Source organism: Aulonocara sp. 'chitande type north' Nkhata Bay, linkage group LG16, assembly GCF_057382095.1.
Source record: "Aulonocara sp. 'chitande type north' Nkhata Bay isolate Kocher_YH1m ecotype deep benthic linkage group LG16, A_spYH_male_GT1.1, whole genome shotgun sequence".
In the NCBI taxonomy this organism is placed as follows: Eukaryota; Metazoa; Chordata; class Actinopteri; order Cichliformes; family Cichlidae; genus Aulonocara; species Aulonocara sp. 'chitande type north' Nkhata Bay.
In genome coordinates this window covers 4522506-4545874 of record NC_141359.1, presented here as the reverse complement: position 1 = coordinate 4545874, position 23369 = coordinate 4522506, and the positions used below count along the sequence as shown (strand labels likewise).

Below are 23369 nucleotides of genomic sequence, written 5' to 3'. Positions count from 1 at the left end.
GTGACGTTTATTTGTGACTTTTTGTGCGACAGTTCACAGTCTGGTCAGCGCCAGTCTCAGCTTTTTCAAGCACCCTTCGCTTGTCTTCTGCCTCAATAAAAAATGGAAAATAAAACTGTCATCAGTCCAAACGCCACCAGCTGTGTTCTCATCTGCCTCCCCTGCACCGCCCCGTTGAGCTCACTGCACCACTCCTCCCCTGCAGCCAAGCCAGGGACCACACCACCACAACATGTCATCTCTATTCATATAAATTATATGATTGCCTGGAATAAAGACCTATCCAACCAATTCTTCAGCCAGACACAGGTGGGAATAGTACAACATTGGAATTCACAATGTCATCGCATCACTAATATTAATGACCAAGTATACTTCTTTATCTGAAGTCATGTAAGAGCTATGTAACGTCAGCGCCAGTTAAAAGTTCAGACACAAATACTGATTTAAGAATTGTTATTTATTTTCAACAGTGTACAACAAAACTAAAGACATCAGAAATATGAAATAAGACATATTAAATTATATGATTAATACAAAAGTATGAAACATTATTTCACAGTAGCCTGGAACTTTTCCAACAGTATTTAAGGCATTCTTAGAAAAATTAGGGAAGCCTCATAAAATGAATAGATGCAAGTTTCTGACTGATACTGTAGCCTTAGACAGCACATTCTTTTGCATTGTTCATGGAAACAATACAAAACAGATCTGAATTACATCTTAATCGTAAGATGTCCAAACTCCTTTAAAAAAAGTATAACTTTTGATAAATTAACAGAAGAATCACAACAGCGTGTACTCACATGTGCTAAGTTTAGGCTTATGGCATGCTGATGCTGATGGCATAGTGGATTCAGAGGAAGAATTACACAGTGAAGCTGCTTGTGGAGTATTAATGTCAGATTTGTCAAACTAAGAGTTTGAAGAAGAGCTAATAAGTGAATAGAGTTCAGAAGATTTGCTTGACTGTTTGGTGAAATAACAACAAATTGGCAGAGATACAGAATTTGCCAGTATTTGACAGCTGAAGCAAAAGATTTAAGGAGACCATTCAAATCATGTAACTGTTTTAGAATAAATTGTTCTTGAAGAAAGTAGTTCCCAATGAGACAGTTAAGTGAATAAGCACAATTATTCTTGTTAGGAGTCAGAAAAGGAAAACTGAAAGAATTAGGAGGAGATATTATGAAGGAGGACTATAGCAGGGTTAGAACACTGATGCCAGAAAGAAAAAATCTCCATTGCCTTCAGAAGGAAGGCAAGAACACCAGAAAGAGCAGGAAACCTTTAAGGATTTCAAGGCAAATAGGTCGATGGGTGGCTCCTCAAAGGAGAGCATGGGTTGGACTTAGGAGCCATGTTCCCTCTAAGCTGCGTGTGCAATCGCACACTGCTGGCATGGTCTCCAATCTGTGTTGCACACACAAAAAAAAATCTAACCTGAATTGAAATTAAAATAAATACGTTAACAATTCTGTTTTGCAGTGTGCGTCAGTAAGTGACCCGTGACTGGCTGCTCCAGCCAATGATGCGATTCACATTCGTATATACGCAGCTAATCAACGTGGTTGCCAGGCTCTAACAGCGTCCTTATGTCCCGACGCCGGTGTTTTAGCGAGCAAAGTGGCGTGGCTGATGTGGAGTGAAGCCACGTTAATGACAACGTGTACAACCATTGGAGATGTGAGCAGGACAGACGGAACAACTGACGGACAAAGTGTGGACTTTATACCAGTTTTTAAATTGTGTTGATCGGCCACGTAAAACCAGAGTTATGATAAAATATCTGCAATGTTTGTTTTTCTTCCTGAATACTGTCGTTGTTTATACTTTATATAGAAACTGCATTTTATAAGGAAAACACTCAAAAGCCTGTGAGCTAAAACAACACCAAAAAAAACAGCCTTTCCTATTGGTGGAAAAATGTACCTCGTGGACCAATCAAAAAATGATATGGCAACATGGCATTTAGATGTTTAGGGAGGGGGAAGTTTTAGGAGTGACGGCGTGTTTGAGATGTGACAGATTTGCCACGTTTAGCCTGTTTGGAGTCTAAAGTTAGTGTGTAGTTAGTGTGTAGTTAGTGTGTAGTTAGTGTGTAGTTGGTGTGTAGTTAGTGTGTAGTTAGTGTGTAGTTAGTGTGTAGTGTAGTCAACAGTTTTGTTGTGTGTCAGAACAATGAGGCGACTGCTGAGTGTTACAGGTGTTACAGCAGTGATACATCTGCTGCTGTCAGGCCTGCAGGTATCAGGCTGTTGTTCTCCTTCATCTCATAGTGGACAGAAATTATTTTTGGAGCGGCACAAATAATTTGTGTGGCATCAGATTTGATGCAGAACAGCTGATTGTTCTGTAAATAGTTTGAAATGTTTGTTTAAAAAAACGCCTTGGCTGCATTTTTAGGTAAACAGCTGCAAAAAACTTTGTTGTTTGCATAACTCAGTTACTTTTTTGAAGAAGTAACTATATAATTAATTACCCAACATTGGTCATTATATATTATATTTTGCAGACAGAGTTACAGACTCTCTCCCAGACCACAGACTCAGACTCATAATACAAGCCAGAGCTTTTAAAAAATAAAAAAGAAAGTTGTGTTTTCAAAATTGGAGTTCAAGTTATTTTTACTTCCAATAGTGTTAACATGCTACACAGGTGATGAACAAGATTTTTTAAATTTTCATTGTAAGTGGGCTAAAGCAGTTAATTAAAAGTAGTCTAACATAAATGCTGTAATTTGATTATTTTAATAAACATGTAACTTGGATGATTCGATGCTGGCGTGACTACAGTGCACACGTCTGCTGTTGCTCAGGGAGTTTGTGTGTTCGCTCAGACACATGAAACATTACAGGGAACATTGCTTAGGAGTACAGTGCATCAATGCCTGCAGGAGAGAGAACGAGGGCTTGGAGAAGGTCAGATAAAGACACAATCCCTCTGACCACATCATCACTGTCAACCAACACCAACCGATGTACCTGGTGAAACAAAAGATAACATTTTTCAGCTCCACTCTGCTGGATACATCAGTACACCCTGACACATTAAGTATCGAAGCTGTATTTTAAGTACTTATGTTGTGCATCTACCTAATGTACCTGAGCCTAATGGACTAACTTTGATTACACAGTCAAGAGCTCTCACGTCTGACTCATATTGCCACCAAAAGTATCCCAGCAGTTTGTGTATAAGTATTATTTTTGCAGCACTGCAGGCTGCACTGTATTACCTCAGCCTGTGCAATGCGATCAATGATGGTCTCCAGTGTTTCATGAGGGTAGCACTTAAGGACCCCCTCAACACAGCAGAATCTGGATGCAATGACTTCCCGCATTGTCATATTTAAGTTGTTATAGTTTTTCTGGGCTGCAAGGTTCTTAGGGACAGAAGAAAACCCAACAATGTTGTTAGCAGCTACTGATTTTACTTTCATAAGATAATAACATTTCTGGATTAACTGCTTATATATAAAGTATTTAACTGTTTCTATTTTTTCTTTAATAAATTTATGGTATTTTAATCAGAAATTGTGTGTGAAGATATACAGTGTAACACATGTGGGTCCTATGTACCATACATAATACATGGGGAAAAAAACAGCAACTTACAATAACATCAAATCTGGAGTACAGCGCCACCACTTTACCTACAGAGGATATACACAGAAAGGCCATGAGGTAAGTTTTTGTTGTTTTACCTTTTTCCAAAGTATGCATCCAAACTGAAGAAGAACAATAAAAAAATTTTAATTAAATTATGTAGCAAACAAACCAAAAACCTTCATATTATGACTCTTCGTAATATGAAGGTTTTTGGTCTAATGTGGCTATTGTTTGTCTTGATAACAGCTTTACAAACTGTTGTCATTATTGTCAGCCTTGTCAAAAATCAATTGGTAGAATTTTATTCTTAACTCCTTTGCATCCACCAGGTCTCTGATTAGGGTTAGTGGCAGGGCTAGGCTCACCTCTGCTGCTTTGTATGGAATTTACATCTATATAGCATATGCACATGAAAATGTTATAACAGAAGGCCTTGAAGCGTTGAAGCCTTTAATTGTCAAATAGCAAAAAAAAAAAAGCTGATCGTCTTTAGTAATCTGTATTATGACAAGACCAAGGACTGAAAGCTTTACATGCTGGTAAGAGAATAAAGACTACCATGAGCGGTAATGTAAACGTATCAAGCTTTTTCATATATTACAAAATTCAGTTAGTTGCATGTGATTACCTGCTGATGACTCATGATCATGCAAACTTCAAATTTTCCAGGTGAATAACAACATTAACTTAGCATGACAATTCAGAGCACCCAGCCTTCTTGGAGTCCCTGGGTGGTGTGCTGTAGGCTGCTCAACCTGGGGACTTTGTTGTCCTACTGTGAGACTTTCAATTCAATTCAATTCAATTTTATTTATATAGCGCCAAATCACAACAAAAGTCGCCTCAAGGCGCTTCATAGGTACAGAGAAAAACCCAACAATTATATGACCCCTTATGAGCAGCACTTTGGCGACAGTGGGAAGGAAAAACTCCCTTTTAACAGGAAGAAACCTCCGGCAGAACCAGGCTCAGGGAGGGGCGGGGCCATCTGCTGTGACTGGCTGGGGTGAGAGAAGGAAGACAGGATAAAGACATGCTGTGGGCAACAACAGTGATACCTGGAGGGACGTGATTGGGAGGAACAGCCTCCCAGATCTGAACCTAAGTGGTGTTTTGTTCTTGGACTTCTGTGCCAACCACAGTTTGTCCATAACAAACACTAAGTTCAAACATAAGAGTGTCCGTAAGTGCGCGTAGCACCAGGACGCTCTAGGCCACAGGTTGATAATCGATTTTGTAATCGTATCACCAGACCTGCCGCCATATGTTCTAGACACTCGGGTAAAGAGAGGGGCTGGTGGTGAGTTGGATCAGGTAGTGGGGGAGGATGCTGGACAGACCTGGCGCTGGGAGTGCCTGGCAGAGGCCCCAGTCTACGAGATCTTCAACGCATACCTCCCACAGAGCTTCAGTAACATTCTGAGGGAGATGGTCAATTCACTGAGTCTGAATTCACCGTGTTCAGGACCTCCATTGCCGAGGCTGCACTGAGCTGCAGCCACAAGGTGGCCACAACCCCTGAACCAAATGGTGGACACAGAGGTGAAGGGAGCCACCAGGCTGAAGGAGGAGTCCTCTCTGGCTTGGTCAGCCTGTGGAACTTTGAAGGCAGCTGAAAGGTACCAACAGGCCAAGAAGAACGTGGCTCAGGCAGCGGCTGAAGCTCAAACTCAAGTGTGGGAGGAGTTGTCCGGTGGTGGAAGGAATACTTTGAGGATCTCCTTAATCCCACTGACACATTTTCCGTGGAGGAAGCAGAGTCTGATACTGATGCGGGGGACAACTCACCTATCTTCAGGAGCAAGGTCATTGAGGCAGTTAAACAACTCCTGGGGTGGATGAGGTTCGCCCTGAGTTCCTGAAGTGGAGATCAGGGGCGGTACCTCTGGACTGGCAGACTGGGGTGGTGGTTCCCATTTTTAAGAAGGGAGACTGGAGGGTGTGTTCCAACTATTGAAGGATCACACTCCATAGCCTCCCTGGGAAAGTCTATGTTAGGGTGCTGGAAAGGGGAGTCTGTCCATTAGTAGAACCTCAGATACAGGAGGAAGAATGCAGTTTTCAGCTTAAGTCTATCAATAGGAACAGTTAGCATGATATCAAACTACCTCGTTCATTGACCACAGGCAGAGCTGACACTCTTCTCTCCACAAAAAGGCTCAGAGCATCATAGACGGAAGCCGATTCCTGGATTGTTGCAATATGTTTAAAGGTACCAATCGGCACTTCACGGATTTGCCTTTGAAGAAACCTGGGTCTGGGAATCATAGATCCCTTAAGGGAAAAGACATAATAAAAGATAATATATTGTGATTTTGAGATTTTGCATTTCACTATTATTATTCTTAATATATAAAGTCTCAATATCATGAAAAAATATAATGCATCAATTAAAATGGAAAAGTAGACATCTTCAAACAGTGATGACAGCCCTTTTTGTGAGCAAATAGAGGGCATGCAGATGTATCCAGGCTCCGATTTGTATCATACGTTACACAAAGGAGCTACATGTTTCTACCTCTGTCTACTATGTGCCATGAGAAATCACTGCATCTCAAGACCAATGCTGTTCAAGAAAAACAAACATTATCAAGCACAGCAGTGGTCCAGAGTAATTTACCATGATTTTTTTTTAACCATATCTGATGTATTTCTGGGCACCTGTAGCCCCTCAAAATTACAATTCATTTGGGAAAAAAAGATAATGAAAAGAAGTCTTTCAAATACCAACATACAGGAGAATAAAGATTTCTTTTCTTTGAGCCAGGTCTTTTAACTGCAATTAAATTATGGGATTAAGTTAACGGTGTGCTGCACAAGAAGTGTCTCCTTACAAAAATGTGGAGAAACTTGAGTATGCGTTTGTGAGTGAGGATGTGGAGGACGTTTCCTGATGCTGGGTCAATAACTGGCAGGCGGTGGATCTTATTCTTTAACAGGGAGTATATGGCATCAAACAAACTGAAAAGACAAACACGATTTGTGATTAGGATTTTAAGAATTTCAGAATAAACAGGCTATCCATGGTAAATTTCCTACATCTGCTTATTATTTTATATGGCTTTCAAACAGCCCAGTTAAGCTCTTTTAACAAGCAGACCACAGCTCAGATTAGTTAGCTCCAGCAATGAACACTGGTCGGAAGTCAATAGATACCAAATTCCCTAAATGTTGATATTTTGTACTTTGTTTGAAATTGTAGTTGTAAATCTGGTGTAATTTAAGCAAAAGAACTGTAGCCTTTAAAATGATAAAGTGTGACTACATTATGACTAAATTAAATAAATCTATTTTAGGGCTGGCCTTACCTGGACTCTGGTGTAATGCTGATTAGTCTGTTAAATGAGTACTGGAGATAGATTTCTGCAAACAGAAAAAAAACAAACAAACCACAAACTACTTGGAAACACAGCCTAAAGCTCATTTAAATGTTTAAAAAACAGCCATTCCCAAACTAAAGACCATTGTAGCCTATGAACATCATTTGTGGTGCAGCCAAACCTTTGATCAGAACCTGATCATTACACACGCCGAAGATCAAGTGTTTGCTTCTTGTGCTTCAGTTTTTTTATGCAACTAGTTATTGTAAATAATGTCTCACTGCTCTTCCACACTACCTTCAGATCCCACCAGTGGGCCACAATGCAAGTTTTGGGAATAGTTGGTTTAAAAGAATTAGAATCCCATTTCCAAAAATGTTGGGATGCTGTCAGTAATGTGAATAAAAACAGAATGTAGTGATTAGCAAGTTATTTGAACTGTATATTTAACTTAAAATATAACAACTCAGAAACTGGGCAGCAGGCTTACTTGTAGTTCCTAGGATTTAAAAGTAGAACGGGAGGCAAAGCCTTCAGGTTTAGAATAGAATAGAATAGAATAGCCCTTTATTGTCATTCTACATGTACAATGGAGTTATGGCTGCTCCATGCACAGTGTTTGTAACACTGTGCATGGAGCAGCAACATTATGAGGGACAGTGCTTGTTAACAGTAGAATGGCCGAGGGGAAAAGGCTGTTTGTGAGACTGACCACAGGCGCAGAACAGAGGGCAGTGCATCAAACAGGTGGTGGGCCGGATGAAAGGGATCACCTGTGATGGCCGTGGTTTTTCTGAGACAGGATGATCTGTCGATGGCCTACGGGTGGCAGAGTTCAGCCAGTGATTTTCTGCGCTGTTTTAATTACCCTCTGTGCAGCCTTCCTGTTCTCAGTAGTGGCCCCCATGTGCTGAACACCCAGGCAGTAGGAGAGCACGCTCTCCACTGAGGAGCGGTAGAAGGCCAGCACCAGCTTCCAGTCCAGGTTATTCTTCCTCAGGACACAGAGGAAGTGCAGCCATTGGTGAGCCTTCTTTAAAAGGGCAGAGACGCCCAGAAACCTGAATGTGGAGACTGATTCCACCCATTGCAATGAACTGGTCTGCATTGGTGCATCATATCTTTATTCTCTTCCCCCTCCTGCCCCCCCCCCCCCCTCTTTCTTAAATAGATAACTATCATATCTGATATCATATCTCACAGTACAATAATATTGAATGGGTTGCATTGTTGTATTTTGTCATGTTTCTCAGGTCTTTGTCTGAATTTCTACGAACATTATTGCTAAGGATTGTCTTATTGCATTGGAGTCACACTGGGTTAAATATGTACACTTGGGTTTTAAGGGGTATTTATTATTTTCTTCTTTTTTTGGGTTGTATGGAAGCCCCAAACGCAATTTCATTGTTCTTGACAATGACAATAAATAAATACTACTACATTCTCCATTTATAATGAGAAGAGAGTGGACCTGTCTGTGCCCCCTGAAGTGCATTATGAGTTCTTTTGTTTTAAGGATGCCTGTGGACAAGGCTGGCACTGGTGGTCAGGAAAAGCTGCAGACAGCTCAAGCTGTGCCGGGTGGGGGGCACTCCTACAGGAAAAACCAAAGTCTGTCAGCCCGGTGGTAGGCGGACAGCTGCAGAAGAGGGCCTGGGCCGGCACCACTTGATCATGCAGGACATGTGCAGGCTTAAGTCTATCAATAGGAACAACCTCCTGCCGACTTCCAAAGTCCAAAAAGGAAAGGCTTTCGGCCTGGTTGAATAACCCTGAACGGGCCGTCAAACAGAACAATAGGGTCGGGCAGGCAGTGGTGCACCAGGAATGGAAAACGAGTCTCTGGTGGAACGGAGAGACAGCATAGAGGTATTGAAACACGAAGGGGGGGGGCTCGCAGGCATGAATTCCCCAGGATCCCGGAGCGGCTGGCCAAGGACCAGTTCAGCTGGAGAATCCCAGAGGTCTTCCCTAACCGCGCAGCGCAAACCTGTAAGAGAACCCCAGAGAGCGGCCTTGAGTGACTCGTGAAGCTGCTTGCACATCCCGTTGGTTTGCGGGTGGTATGCTGTGGTTTGGTGGACCTTGACCCCCAGGCTGTCAGCCATGGCAGACCAAAGCTCCAAAACGAACTGGGGGGGGGAATGAAACGCGAAATCAACAAAAATTCCCTGGCCACCACCGCCGCTGTCATGGATGCCATCCCTGTAAGGTCTATGTCAGGGCGTTTGAAAGGAGAGTTCATACATTAGTCAAACTTCAGATCCAGGAGGAACAATGCTGTTTTGTCCTGTTCACAGAACACTAGACCAGCAGGAATCCTCTTGAGGATATTCGAGTCTGTGTGTGAGCTTATCAATCCAGTCTACATCCAGGCAGGAGCACCCAAACTCCTACTTCAGTGCTATGCTGTTGGAATACTATGTAATGAGGTTACTGTCTTGTTAAAATAAGCAAGAACATCTAAGGGGGAGGAAAAACCAAAAACATCATCTGGATGGCAACATGAGCATGTTGCTCCATGAGCTGTACTGTTGAGGATCAATCAATAATGTCTCTAATACGCATAGATGACCTCTAAATGTTTGTGGAAGCAGTGATAAACAGTATAATGGGCACATTTCCAAGCCAATAAGAAAAGATTGATTCGTTTAAAAAAAAAACATATTTAAAATATTTATAAACCACAGCATTCTGTTTTTATTTACATCCTGTTGAATGTCACAACTTTTTTGGAAAGCTGTTCTAAATTCTTATTCTTTCATGCTTGCGGACAGCATCGTTGAACAGACCTCTCCATGTCTCTATCTTGTGATCCTCAAGCTCATATATCTGAACCTGCAGACAAACCAAACATTTCAGATCCAATGATTATGGCAACATCCGACATGATGGAGGATTTTTACTTATTTTTTTAATCAGTATGGTTTTTGTATTATAACATGATTTGAAAGCACAGTGTGAATGCATTTGACAAAAGCATCCATCCATTTTCTTCTGCTAAAACACAAAGCAGCTAAATATATACAATAAATTTATAGTACTCAGAAACTCAGCTCACCAGAGGAGACTTATAGTATCGATGTAGTATGTTAATGAAGTCAGTGATGGTCAGCATACCTGGACAGAAACATATAGATCATGTTTAGCCTGAGTGACACTGGACGTACTGAACATGGATTCATCATGTTATGATGCTAACTGACACACATCTGGAAGTTTCTTATCTTACAAGTGAGCATGAAATGCTGTCTACTTTCCTTACTAACTAAATCAACACCATCAGAGCTTAATAACTATTGACCGCACCTCACGTCTCATGTAGTCAAGGTACTGGAAGACTAGTCTTGGATCTACTTGGATCTGACCTTTGATTTCAAGTGAATTTAATACCATCCAGCTGATGTTACTGATGCTGATGGAAGTGTCAGTAAGCCATCATGGATGACTGACTATGTGACTAGATATAAGACAGCGAGATGGTCTCTCTGGTCTTACACATAAAATAGAAGGGAAAAGCTACATAACCTGTGTCTCTTATGGAATAGGATGTAGATGTAATAGTGGTATACAGGCACTACAGTGACCAGGTCAACAACGGGCTGAATGGGAAGACCAATAGAGAGGCTTTATAGAAGACGGAGGTGAGCAGGCTCTATTTTCTTGGAAAGCTGTGGTCCTTAAATCCTAAAATGTTGAATATCTTTAATCACCCATTTGTGGCCAACACAGTGTACCTCACGATGGTCTTCTGGAGGAGCAGCATCCGAGCTGGTGACACCAACCATAAAATGATCATGGAGGCTGGCTCTGTGGCTAGAAACTGGACACTTTTAAAGATATGTATTATATACAGTGGGGCAAAAAGTATTTAGTCAGCCACCGATTGTGCAAGTTCCCCCACTTAAAATGATGACAGAGGTCAGTAATTTGCACCAGAGGTACACTTCAACTGTGAGAGACAGAATGTGAAAAAAAAATCCATGAATCCACATGGTAGGATTTGTAAAGAATTTATTGGTAAATCAGGGTGGAAAATAAGTATTTGGTCACCTCAAACAAGGAAAATCTCTGGCTCTCACAGACCTGTAACGTCTTCTGTAAGAAGCTTTTCTGTCCCCCACTCGTTACCTGTATGAATGGCACCTGTTTAAACTCATCATCTGTATAAAAGACACCTGTCCACAGCCTCAAACAGTCAGACTCCAAACTCTGCCATGGCCAAGACCAAAGAGCTTTCGAAGGACACCAGGAAAAGTATTGTAGACCTGCACCAGACTGGGAAGAGTGAATCTACAATAGGCAAGTAGCTTGGTGTGAAAAAATCAACTGTGGGAGCAATCATCAGAAAATGGAAGACATACAAGACCACTGATAATCTCCCTCGATCTGGGGCTCCACGCAAGATCTCATCCCGTGGGGTCAAAATGATCATGAGAACGGTGAGCAAAGATCCCAGAACCACACGGGGGGACCTGGTGAATGACCTGCAGAGAGCTGGGACCAAAGTAACAAAGGTCACCATCAGTAACACACTACAACGGCAGGGAATCAAATCCCGCAGTGCCAGACGTGTTCCGCTGCTGAAGCCAGTGCATGTCCAGGCCCGTCTGAAGTTTGCCAGAGAGCACATGGATGATACAGCAGAGGATTGGGAGAATGTCATGTGGTCAGATGAAACCAAAGTAGAACTTTTTGGTATAAACTCAACTCGTCGTGTTTGGAGGAAGAAGAATACTGAGTTGCATCCCAAGAACACCATACCTACTGTGAAGCATGGGGGTGGAAACATCATGCTATGGGGCTGTTTTTCTGCCAAGGGGACAGGACGACTGATCCGTGTTAAGGACAGAATGAATGGGGCCATGTATCGTGAGATTTTGAGCCAAAACCTCCTTCCATCAGTGAGAACTTTGAAGATGAAACGAGGCTGGGTCTTCCAACATGACAATGATCCAAAACACACCGCCCGGGCAACAAAGGAGTGGCTCCGTAAGAAGCATTTGAAAGTCCTGGAGTGGCCTAGCCAGTCTCCAGACCTCAACCCCATAGAAAATCTGTGGCGGGAGTTGAAAGTCCGTGTTGCTCGGCGACAGCCCCAAAACATCACTGCTCTCGAGAAGATCTGCATGGAGGAATGGGCCAAAATACCAGCTACTGTGTGTGCAAACCTGGTAAAGACCTATAGTAAACGTTTGACCTCTGTTATTGCCAACAAAGGTTATGTTACAAAGTATTGAGTTGTATTTTTGTTATTGACCAAATACTTATTTTCCACCCTGATTTACCAATAAATTCTTTACAAATCCTACCATGTGGATTCATGGATTTTTTTTCCACATTCTGTCTCTCACAGTTGAAGTGTACCTCTGGTGCAAATTACTGACCTCTGTCATCATTTTAGGTGGGGGAACTTGCACAATCGGTGGCTGACTAAATACTTTTTTGCCCCACTGTATCCACGTTCCTAGATGCTTTGCATATAATCTGCACCTGGCTAAACTGGCATAGTAACATACAATTATGAAATTATTTTTCTGTCGAGTCGTGTGCAAGGAAAACATAATCCAAGCAGATAATTTCATTTCACGACCGCAAGTATTCAGTGCCGCTCAATACAATTTGTTAAACAAAGTTTGCCAAATTAATTATCAACAGCTATTGTTTACTGTGTAGCTGTGGAAACCCTGACACCTGTCACTGGTTATGCTGAAGAAACCAGTAAAAAGGCTTTTGACTCAAGCCAGCAGGATTTCACTGCGAGCACAAAGAGCTACCTGTGGGAGTGACACTGTAGCAGCGTGTGCAACGCAAACGCTCAGTGTGTGCGATGGTTTCTTTGTGCGCTAAGTTCTACCCCTGCAGGCTCTTGAATTTATGCCTGAGGAATTTAAATGAGTGGGTGGCACCTGTGCCCGGGAAATGAAATTATTTAGTGATGTTTTTTCCCATGAAACGTATAACAGAAAAAGTTTTTAGTCCTTGTCCTTGATTGTTGCAGCGGTCCACTTGTTATTAGCATTTCTTGGTTTCCCTGATGCAGACCTTGTTCAGTCCAATGGCAAGGTGTTCTGATCTGAGCAATCATTTACTTTACTGGTGCTCTGCATGGGCTTCAACCCCTTAACCCAGCTCATCATTAATAATAGATATTGATATAGAGTTAGGAGTGGAGTGACCATCAGCCGCCTCCTGCACACAGAAACAGGTCCTAAGCACCATATTCATAAAGGGGGGACCACAGCCAACAGCACTCAAGTAGCAGATTGTGCACAGCTACCCCAGACACCATCTAACACACAGGGGCAGAATGTAAGATGCAAGCTGGAAAAGCATTTGCAGAGCGGCTTGGATTATAAAGAATTAATAAACCACTGAAGGTTGTATCGGGGGAGCTCAAGCTTCAATCGAGATTCATGTTACTCATGCTCAGTGCTACAGACAGATGATGTACAGGGAGTGCAGAATTATTAGACAAATGAGTATTTTGTCCACATCATCCTCTTCATGCATGTTGTCTTACTCCAAGCTGTATAGGCTCGAAAGCCTACTACCAATTAAGCATATTAGGTGATGTGCATCTCTGTAATGAGAAGGGGTGTGGTCTAATGACATCAACACCCTATATCAGGTGTGCATAATTATTAGGTAACGTCCTTTCCTTTAGCAAAATGGGTCAAAAGAAGGAGTTGACAGGCTCAGAAAAGTCAAAAATAGTGAGATATCTTGCAGAGGGATGCAGCAGTCTCAAAATTGCAAAGCTTCTGAAGCGTGATCATCGAACAATCAAGCGTTTCATTCAAAATAGTCAACAGGGTCGCAAGAAGCGTGTGGAAAAACCAAGGAGCAAAATAACTGCCCATGAACTGAGAAAAGTCAAGCGTGCAGCTGCCAAGATGCCACTTGCCACCAGTTTGGCCATATTTCAGAGCTGCAACATCACTGGAGTGCCCAAAAGCACAAGGTGTGCAATACTCAGAGACATGGCCAAGGTAAGAAAGGCTGAAAGACGACCACCACTGAACAAGACACACAAGCTGAAACGTCAAGACTGGGCCAAGAAATATCTCAAGACTGGTTTTTCTAAGGTTTTATGGACTGATGCCCGGGCGGTGTGTTTTGGATCATTGTCATGTTGGAAGACCCAGCCTCGTTTCATCTTCAAAGTTCTCACTGATGGAAGGAGGTTTTGGCTCAAAATCTCACGATACATGGCCCCATTCATTCTGTCCTTAACACGGATCAGTCGTCCTGTCCCCTTGGCAGAAAAACAGCCCCATAGCATGATGTTTCCACCCCCATGCTTCACAGTAGGTATGGTGTTCTTGGGATGCAACTCAGTATTCTTCTTCCTCCAAACACGACGAGTTGAGTTTATACCAAAAAGTTCTACTTTGGTTTCATCTGACCACATGACATTCTCCCAATCCTCTGCTGTATCATCCATGTGCTCTCTGGCAAACTTCAGACGGGCCTGGACATGCACTGGCTTCAGCAGCGGAACACGTCTGGCACTGCGGGATTTGATTCCCTGCCGTTGTAGTGTGTTACTGATGGTGACCTTTGTTACTTTGGTCCCAGCTCTCTGCAGGTCATTCACCAGGTCCCCCCGTGTGGTTCTGGGATCTTTGCTCACCGTTCTCATGATCATTTTGACCCCACGGGATGAGATCTTGCGTGGAGCCCCAGATCGAGGGAGATTATCAGTGGTCTTGTATGTCTTCCATTTTCTGATGATTGCTCCCACAGTTGATTTTTTCACACCAAGCTGCTTGCCTATTGTAGATTCACTCTTCCCAGTCTGGTGCAGGTCTACAATACTTTTCCTGGTGTCCTTCGAAAGCTCTTTGGTCTTGGCCATGGCAGAGTTTGGAGTCTGACTGTTTGAGGCTGTGGACAGGTGTCTTTTATACAGATGATGAGTTCAAACAGGTGCCATTCATACAGGTAACGAGTGGGGGACAGAAAAGCTTCTTACAGAAGACGTTACAGGTCTGTGAGAGCCAGAGATTTTCCTTGTTTGAGGTGACCAAATACTTATTTTCCACCCTGATTTACCAATAAATTCTTTACAAATCCTACCATGTGGATTCATGGATTTTTTTTTCACATTCTGTCTCTCACAGTTGAAGTGTACCTCTGGTGCAAATTACTGACCTCTGTCATCATTTTAAGTGGGGGAACTTGCACAATCGGTGGCTGACTAAATACTTTTTTGCCCCACTGTAGTTGCCTAATAATTATGCACAGTAATAGTCACCTGCACACACAGATATCCCCCTAAAATAGCTCAAACTAAAAACAAACTAAAAACTACTTCCAAAAACATTCAGCTTTGATATTAATGAGTTTTTTGGGTTCATTGAGAACATGGTTGTTGATCAATAATAAAATTATTCCTCAAAAATACAACTTGCCTAATAATTCTGCACTCCCTGTATGGCTCACCTACAAAACACTGAAGCTTGCTGTCCCACAGCGGCGCTGCCCTCACACCATTAGCCACCAGAGCAAAGAAAGCCTTCTTCACCTGCCAAACAGACACCCAGTCACTGAAACCATGAACATGTTTTGTAACTGTGGCTTGTTTTACTGGCAGAATAAGAGGATGTGTTGTGAACATTCGACCTGCAGTGTTGTGTCAAAGATGACCAGTTTGGAGCTGGTTGGGATGGCATCGTAGCAGGAGTGACTCTTCATGAAGTTCATGTAAATGAATGTGTCAGTCTGGACCTGTGGAGAAGAGCAGGTGTTGCTTATGCCACAGACAAATAAGAAATATAATATACACTGCTGTTAAAAATGTTGGTTTCATGTTGGGTATTTATATGAGGGTTTTTATTTTTTTATAAGGGCATCATAATGTTTTCACAAAAAAAGATTATATGTTCTTCAAGCTTGGGTCTAACAGTGTTTTGAGAGTTTGAGGATGCTGACAGCATCTGCAGTCTCCTGGACAGAGACGTCTGATGTGATGATGTGATGTTTGGACCACCTTTTACATTTACTCTGGTTATTTCTTTGGCCCCTGGTAAGTTTTGATTTGCTCGTGCTCCATCTTTCCTTGATCTTACCGGTAGCTGGGACAGCTCCATCTACAATCCCAATTTAAAAAAAAATACCAAAAAAAATAAAAATACAAAAGAAAAAAAAAAGGGCAACAGGGCAAATTTACCACCGTGTAGCAATATTTGAAAATAGCAACTGCAGTTTCAATACTTCTAAAGTGACCAGAAACAGTGGATCAAGTATGCAGCAGAATAAATATTATGGGGAATTCAGCAAACACAAGCCACATCTCCCGTCGGATTTCTTTCCCGTTTTCAGGACATATGTGTGTTACAGTTACCAGGCAACCTGGTGAACCCTAAAGCTTCAAGTCATCGCTATTTCAGTTAGGTGTCTGTACCCGACTGTCCACTGCTTCAGATTACACCTGGAATTTAGTTGGGTAAACAAGGTTGCAAATTATTTTATAAAGTAATTATCAGAATCAGAATACGTTATTAATCCCTAAGGAAACTGTGTGGTTACAGTAACAATCTGAACTAATTAAATAATACAGTACGTTACAAAGTTACAAAACATAAGAAATAGCTCTAATATATACAAATGGCTATCCAGAATACTACAGAGGTTCAATATATTGACATTTGACTCTAAACCTCAAACTGTAAAACTCACTGTAAAGGACAGCCACAGGCAGGAATGATTTCCTGTGTCGTTCAGTGGTGCATTATGGGTAGTATGTCAGTGAAGGCGCTCCTGTGACTGGCCGGCACATCGTGGAGTGGGTGGGAGGTATTGTCCAGCATTGTCCTTATCACCGTATCCTTAACATCTGCCTCTCAGACACCACCTTAAGGAAGTCCAGCTCCATCCCCACATTGCTGGCCTTAGGATCAGTTTTATTGAGTCTGCTGGCATCTGCGGCCCTCAACCTGCTGCCCCAGCATGCAACAGCAGAGGATCGCACTGGCCACAACAGACAGACAATCCTGAGTGTTGTCTGACAGATGTTACAGTTTTTTCTGATTGCTTAAGCACATTTTTTGTAACTATTGGCTAATTTTGCAAAACTCTTCACACAAATAAGAAAACCTGTCACCCAATCATCAAAACATTGTAGTTCTCTTGCAAAAGCAAACACAGCTAGATTAACCCTTCACACCTTCGTAAAAATGGTGTTTCCATATCAAACAGTACACACAAGCCATCATCTACTAAGCACACAATGCGCCAACTGCACACTGATGGTATGAATACAAAACACATCTGGCTTTTGCTTTCTCTGTGCACAAGGTAGGCTATGTCAGTTTGAGCTCATACTTCTGTCATAGATCCATAAGCATAGAGGGATCCAAACTTCAAGTACTGGTGTTTATTCAAACACATCAAAACAAACACAAGTGGTTATTTCCAAGTATAGGATTATTTGCAATCGCCATAATGACTATATGGGTTACTTGGTCTGCAGTGAACATGCTTCCTCTGCCCCAGCATCTGGTCATCTAGCAACTCTGTAAAGTAACAATTTCAGTATTTTTACATCAATGGTATTGGTGTGTTTCTCATTGGCAAATGGCAGTGCTACAAATCTTTGTGCGAAGTGACTGTGCTAACCGATTCTCATTTCAAGATGTCCTTATGGTGCTTGCTACAGTGTAGCGGCTCGAGTTAGGCTGGACCCGTTGGCCAGCTACCCTCAGGGTCATTCCACGGTTGATTACATGGTCCACTATTGTAGCTCTGATGTCATCAGCAATTCTATTTCTTACTCTTCCTACCCTTCCTCTCCCCCCTCCTCATCTTCCTCTCCCCCCTCCTCGTCTTCCTCTTGCTCCTCCTTGTCCTTGTCGTCCTCTTCATCCTACTTCTTCACCTCCACGTCCTCTTCCTCGGCCTCCTCTACTTCTCACTCTTTCTGCTCCCTCCATTGTACTCCGCACACACAGCTTACCTGTATTATAGTGCTTAGGCTGATTGCAAAGTGAACTGATTATCTAAAAAAGTTTTCACATGTGAAAGTGTGCCAGACAGTTGGCAGATTAGTGTTAATGATAGCCATACATGTGTATACTTTTGCTAGGAGTGTGTTGGAAATTTGGTAATTGAGTGTTGTGCAGTGAATTGTGCCTACAGTTTTGCAAAGTGTGTGTTACAAAATTGCAAACTGAGTGCAAAGCAGTTTTTGTGCTTTTAGTTTTGCAAACTCAGTGAGTGGTTTTGCTATAAGTCTGAATAGTTTTAGAGATCGTGCTACAGGAATCACAGTTAGGGTTTAAGCATTCAGAAAAAACTGTAAAAGACCTCAGTTGACGACTCTGACCCTTCCTGTAGACTGCAGTAGTGTTTTTAACCCAGTCCAGTTCATTATCTATGTGTAATCTGAGGTAATATAAAAGTAGGTCCAGTGTTTTTTCTTAGCAACTTTTCAAAGTCACGTAGAACAAACAGCAGCACACGAGGTGCGAGGTGGAGGGTGAGGACAGTGTCTTACCTCTGCCAGAGGTTCCATAGCCTGCAGACAACAGCAATAAGAGGTCTGCACACGTAGAATCACACTGACCCACAAAACCCTGGGCATCAAAATGACAGACAGCAGCACTGTGACGGACTGTCTACCTGGAGGAGCTGTGAGACTTTGCTGCCAAGTCAGATAAAGAGGTGTTGAAAGAGTCCAGACATGGTGAGAAGGACGGAAAACTGGACAAATTGAGAGGGAGACAAATTGCTCTGTGAAGCTTGAGACAGCTGGGACAGAATGTCTGGGAAAGACTGAAGTCTAAATCTGGACTGAAGTGTGAGAGTGGCATTTAGAGGGACAGAGGAAGAGTGGGTGGAGACGGGGGGGGGTATTGCCTTATTAACATTTGTAGCAGAGCAGAGGACGCTCATCCCGGTCACTTCATCTTCTGAAAGTGGAAACTAAACACAGATTTAATAAGCAGTTTGTATGTACGAGATGTCTGCATATCCAATAATCCATCCTCTCCTCCACCTCTGGCTCCATGAAAACAGCCAAAGTGCCAACATTTATACTGGTTCTTGAGTGCAGACTCGAGAACCAGTGGGTGATACAGCAATGACAACATCCAGCTACGGTAGCAACCAGCGCACTTCAGCACATTCGTTAGCTTCAATGTCATGAACTATTTGTGTGTTTTTAAGATTAGCTATCAGATCATCAGACATGTTTTAACAGTAGACATAACTTCTCTGTCCAAAGTGTCATTTTTACTCTTAAAGAATTTTACATTACTTTTAGTTTTGTTTCCAATTCTTGTGAAACAGCTGCTAGTGATATTAGCTAATATGTGTCTTGATGCTCAATCATCCAGGTAAGTAAATCCCAGAGGCTGATTCTGCTAATCTTGACTTGGATGAGCAGAATCAACCTTCATTAGCTAATATTACTTTGATTTTAAGTGTGGAAATGTTCATATTTTAGCTTACATTTTTAATAACCAACTTTGATGTAGGGCTTTTAATGAGGTGCATTTAACTTCTCCCAGGATAGCTGAACTTTATACTTCTGTGTTACAGGAAGAAAGAAGTGCTCAGTACAGCTTTAAGACTTTGCTGGTACTACTGTGGGAGACATTCAAAGTTTACTGGGCCAGTAACTATTTATAAATCTAGTAAACCATCTCCTACTTTGCACCGTAGTCAGTTTACATGCAGCCTCTAACATCACTAAACACATAGTCAACATTCACATTTTTACAGAAAAGATTTAAACTTTGCCAAAAAACCCTTTGAAACCTGAAACCATGTGTTCTCTCTTAATTTCCAACAAAACATAACAAAATAAACTCTGCAGTTTGTTGACTAAAAATGAAGAAACTGTTGGCAAACGCACACAGATTCAGCACTTCTTCTCAGGTGTTAACACAGCTCAAACATGTAGATCATTCTCTGAATCCAGTTTACATTGTAATTCAGATTCACAGCCAGCTTGTACAACGTCGTGCTAATAATAACTGCAGGTGTCCAAACAGGCTGTGCTGCTGGTTACAGGAGACCTCACATATTAATAGTTTACAGCTATTTACAGAGTCCTTTTAAAATGTTGTTGGAGTATCACAGTTGCAAAGAAAAGTTGTCAGCGCCCTGAAAACGCATAGAAGCTGCAGTGATTGGACAGAAGAACAAACACAATGTGATTAAACTAAAAAACAGCAAATCTGTAAAATCTATGTCTGCAAAAAGTGAATAAAGGTGAGCATCAGAACACATCTGTGGAGAGATGCTCAAACTTAACCACGTTAAATGAGATGAGCCATTTCTTTTTAAATGCCAGAATCCCACTGTTGGTAATTTATGTTTGAATAGAGTTGATCTGAAGTGGGTCAAAACTCGTGACAACCCAGAAGGTGAGCTGCAATAATTTCACTGGGTGGTGGCATAATCCATTCTCATAAACCACTTAGAAAAATACATAGCATAGCATTGGAGTGCTATGACTTCTTAGAGCAGAACGAACGAAAAAATTTATATATAATATAAAAATCATCATTGCAGATCAGTCAATGCCAGTAACAGTAACACTGATTCTTATTCATATTTATGTAGTTTTCCTTGTTTTTTCATTATTAGTTCTTTTACGCAGTGACTAAAAAAGACACTTCCACTTGATGTGCTAGTATAATATAGTGAAGTCAGGGCACTTGCAGTGCAGTAGTTCTCCTGTAGAAGGGCGCAGTCCGAGGAACAGCAAAGATACTGCACAGGCCTCTGGTAGAGAGGCCTGAAGGATAAAGATCACCCCAGGGTGAGAAGGGAATTATATACATGTCTATGTTTGATCCTGAAATCCTGACAGATTTTTTTATTACGAATGTCTCGGTACATTTTTCTATTCACCTTTTCTTGAGTTACATGAAGCGTGACAGTTCCATATGCTGAACGACAGCCCACAAGCATTGACTGACTGATTGTCACTAGTAATGAAACACGTACATGCATCTACTGTTCACTACAAAGCGCCTTAAGGCGACTGCTGTTGTGATTTGGCGCTATATAAATAAAACTGAATTGAATGCAGTGAAACAGGCCCCCTTCCGACCGTAAATACAGGCACAAACATGACGTTGGTAAGACAGGTCGGAGAGGTAGGAGGGTAAGAAAAACAATGAAATACACAATACATGAGGGGAGAGGAGGGAAAAAAACTCCACCCAGACTGAGCTCCTCAGGGGAGAGCAGTTTGGGAACAAAACCCTCAATGAAGCACATGAGTCTTCACACCTTACAACATAAAAAACACGGGACTTGCGATGGGTGGGGTTTGGGAGAGAGGCGACGTAGACAACAGCCATCCGGTCCTGCAGCCGGACCCTGGCCCTGGACACAGACTCGCCTGACTGCATTGGGTGGAAGTTCGAAGCCGTTGGAGGGGGGAGGTTATTGTATATCTGTCTGAGTACATGTGTATGCGTGCGTGTATCCTGTATCCAACTCGAGAGAGTTCCCTTTCACCTAGTTTTAAGCAAAAGTCAACAATCCCCCAGCCAACACAGGTGACCTTGAGGAAGTAGGAGGATAGGGCAGAGTCACACACCGTCTTTAATCTGGAAGGATTTGTTGTTCCAGCTTCGGCTCTGGAGCTTCCAGCTGGTGAGGGGAGGCCGTGTGAAGATGCATCCCAATTTTGCAGTTGATCTACTGTCCATCACTGGTCCCAGGTCTATTGATTTCCCATTGCAGAGTCGTGAGCTTCTCCATGATTTTATCTATAGTGCGTTCAATAAGCACAGTCTGAGTACTCACTGCATCAGTCATGCCGGTCAACCTTTTTGGGCAGCTGTAACCGCTTTCATTAGTCGTAGATAAGCCAGGGCTATGCCAGCTCCAATCAGCAGGAACCCCGTTATCATGGTTCCAAATAGGTAGATGTCTTCAACGTCCTCCATCGAGTGTTGCCAGGCACAAGACCCGCCACCCCCCAGCCGTCCATTGTGTATGCAGCAGCCAACATTCCTGCAGGACATTCAGGCTCCCCCGGTCTTCTCGGTGAGAAGAAGATGTCAGTCGCGTTAAGAGACTAGTTGATCAAATCCAGAATTTCTTGATTTTAGAGAACAAGACGGAGCGAGTCGCTGAGTTAGAGCAGACGAGACAAAAGAAGCCAAACAGGAAAGATAAGGGAGGGAGAGAGGAAGATGTGACCGCCTCCGTCGAGAGCCAAGCCTTTATTGTTAGTATGGTATATTGAGATGATATGCAGTGCCCTTTGACCTCCAAACATGGTGTGTATAATGGCTTCCAGAGTTCAGTTTTGGTCTCAGGCTATATTCTCCCAGTATTTCACAGGCGTCTATTGTTATTCAGCAAACTTTTAATGCTCAACATACTTTTTCTTTAGCAATGGAGTCTTGCATGGCGAGCGTGCATACAGGCCATGGTGTGCATCTCTTATTGTTTTCTTTGAAACCATTGCACCTGATGATTCCAGCTCCTTTTGTAGTTTTGGTCCTCAGCACTTGGACAACTCTTCTGAGAATTTTCACTTCTCTGTCTGAAATCTTGTGGGGAGCAACTGGTCATGGCTGGTTTATGGTGAAATTATGTTCTTTCTTGTTCCAGATTATGGCTCCCATAGTACTCACAGGAACCTTATTTGATCCACTGTATAGTGACTGGAACATGTAGTTAATCTGTATAAATTCATATCTAAAACTACGTTTTTTCCCACCCCCACTAATGGAGGCGCCCTCACTCATTTCCTCCAATAAAAGAGTAGCACCACAAAACTGCTAGTTCCAAACTACCGAAATTATGTCCCCGTTAATTTCCATGGAGAAACAAACACCAGAAAACATTTGTTTGTTAGATCTGCTGAATGCAGGCTGCTTCTCAAAAGGCACCAAGTGAAAAAGAAGCTACTATTTATAAGCAGCCCAACTCTCTTTAATTTAATATTCATCAAATCAGAGTAAGTGACAAAAAAAAGGGAAAGACCCAAACCAACACCTCTTACCTGTACTGACCGATTTTACACAAAGCCTGGTTGGGGCAAAGAAAAACCCCAAACTTCATGACTTTTCTTTCAGATTTGTTGCTATTGTCATTGTCACACTGTGCTCAGGAGTTAGAGCATGTCGTATACTAATCTGGAAGGTCGATGGTTCGATCCTTCCAGTATGCACACCATCCTTGGACAGGATACCGAACCACAAGTTGCTCCTGATGTGTCCAGAGTGTCAGTCTTAGAAAGCCCTTAGGAATAGAAACAACTATTTGCATGAATGTAGGTGTAAGTGCTTTGAGTGTTCAAGCAGAGTAGAAAAGCACTATATAGGAACCAGTCAGTTCATTCTGTGTTTGTCAGACATTCATATTGTGGTTTCAAATAATGCAGTAAAGTGCTCCCTTTGAGCCAAAACTCTTTAAACTGCTTCAAAGGCTAGATTCATTGTTACCTGTAAGACGGATTTGT

General features: G+C 42.2%; 1 protein-coding gene across 1 annotated transcript; it reads right to left on the bottom strand.

The window, feature by feature from the left end:
* Positions 1-441: 441 nt before the first annotated feature.
* prkag3b (protein kinase, AMP-activated, gamma 3b non-catalytic subunit) lies at positions 442-18795 on the bottom strand. The gene is made up of 11 exons (XM_086267798.1): positions 18429-18795; positions 15557-15661; positions 15377-15458; positions 9990-10048; positions 9721-9766; positions 6917-6971; positions 6443-6569; positions 5717-5882; positions 3615-3652; positions 3236-3382; positions 442-2984 (listed from the first exon to the last, which is right to left on the bottom strand). Exons 1-11 carry the CDS (start codon positions 18513-18515, stop codon positions 2868-2870), a joined length of 1029 nt encoding a protein of 342 aa, XP_086123924.1. The 5' UTR covers positions 18516-18795; the 3' UTR covers positions 442-2867.
* Between the last annotated feature and the right edge of the window lie 4574 nt (positions 18796-23369).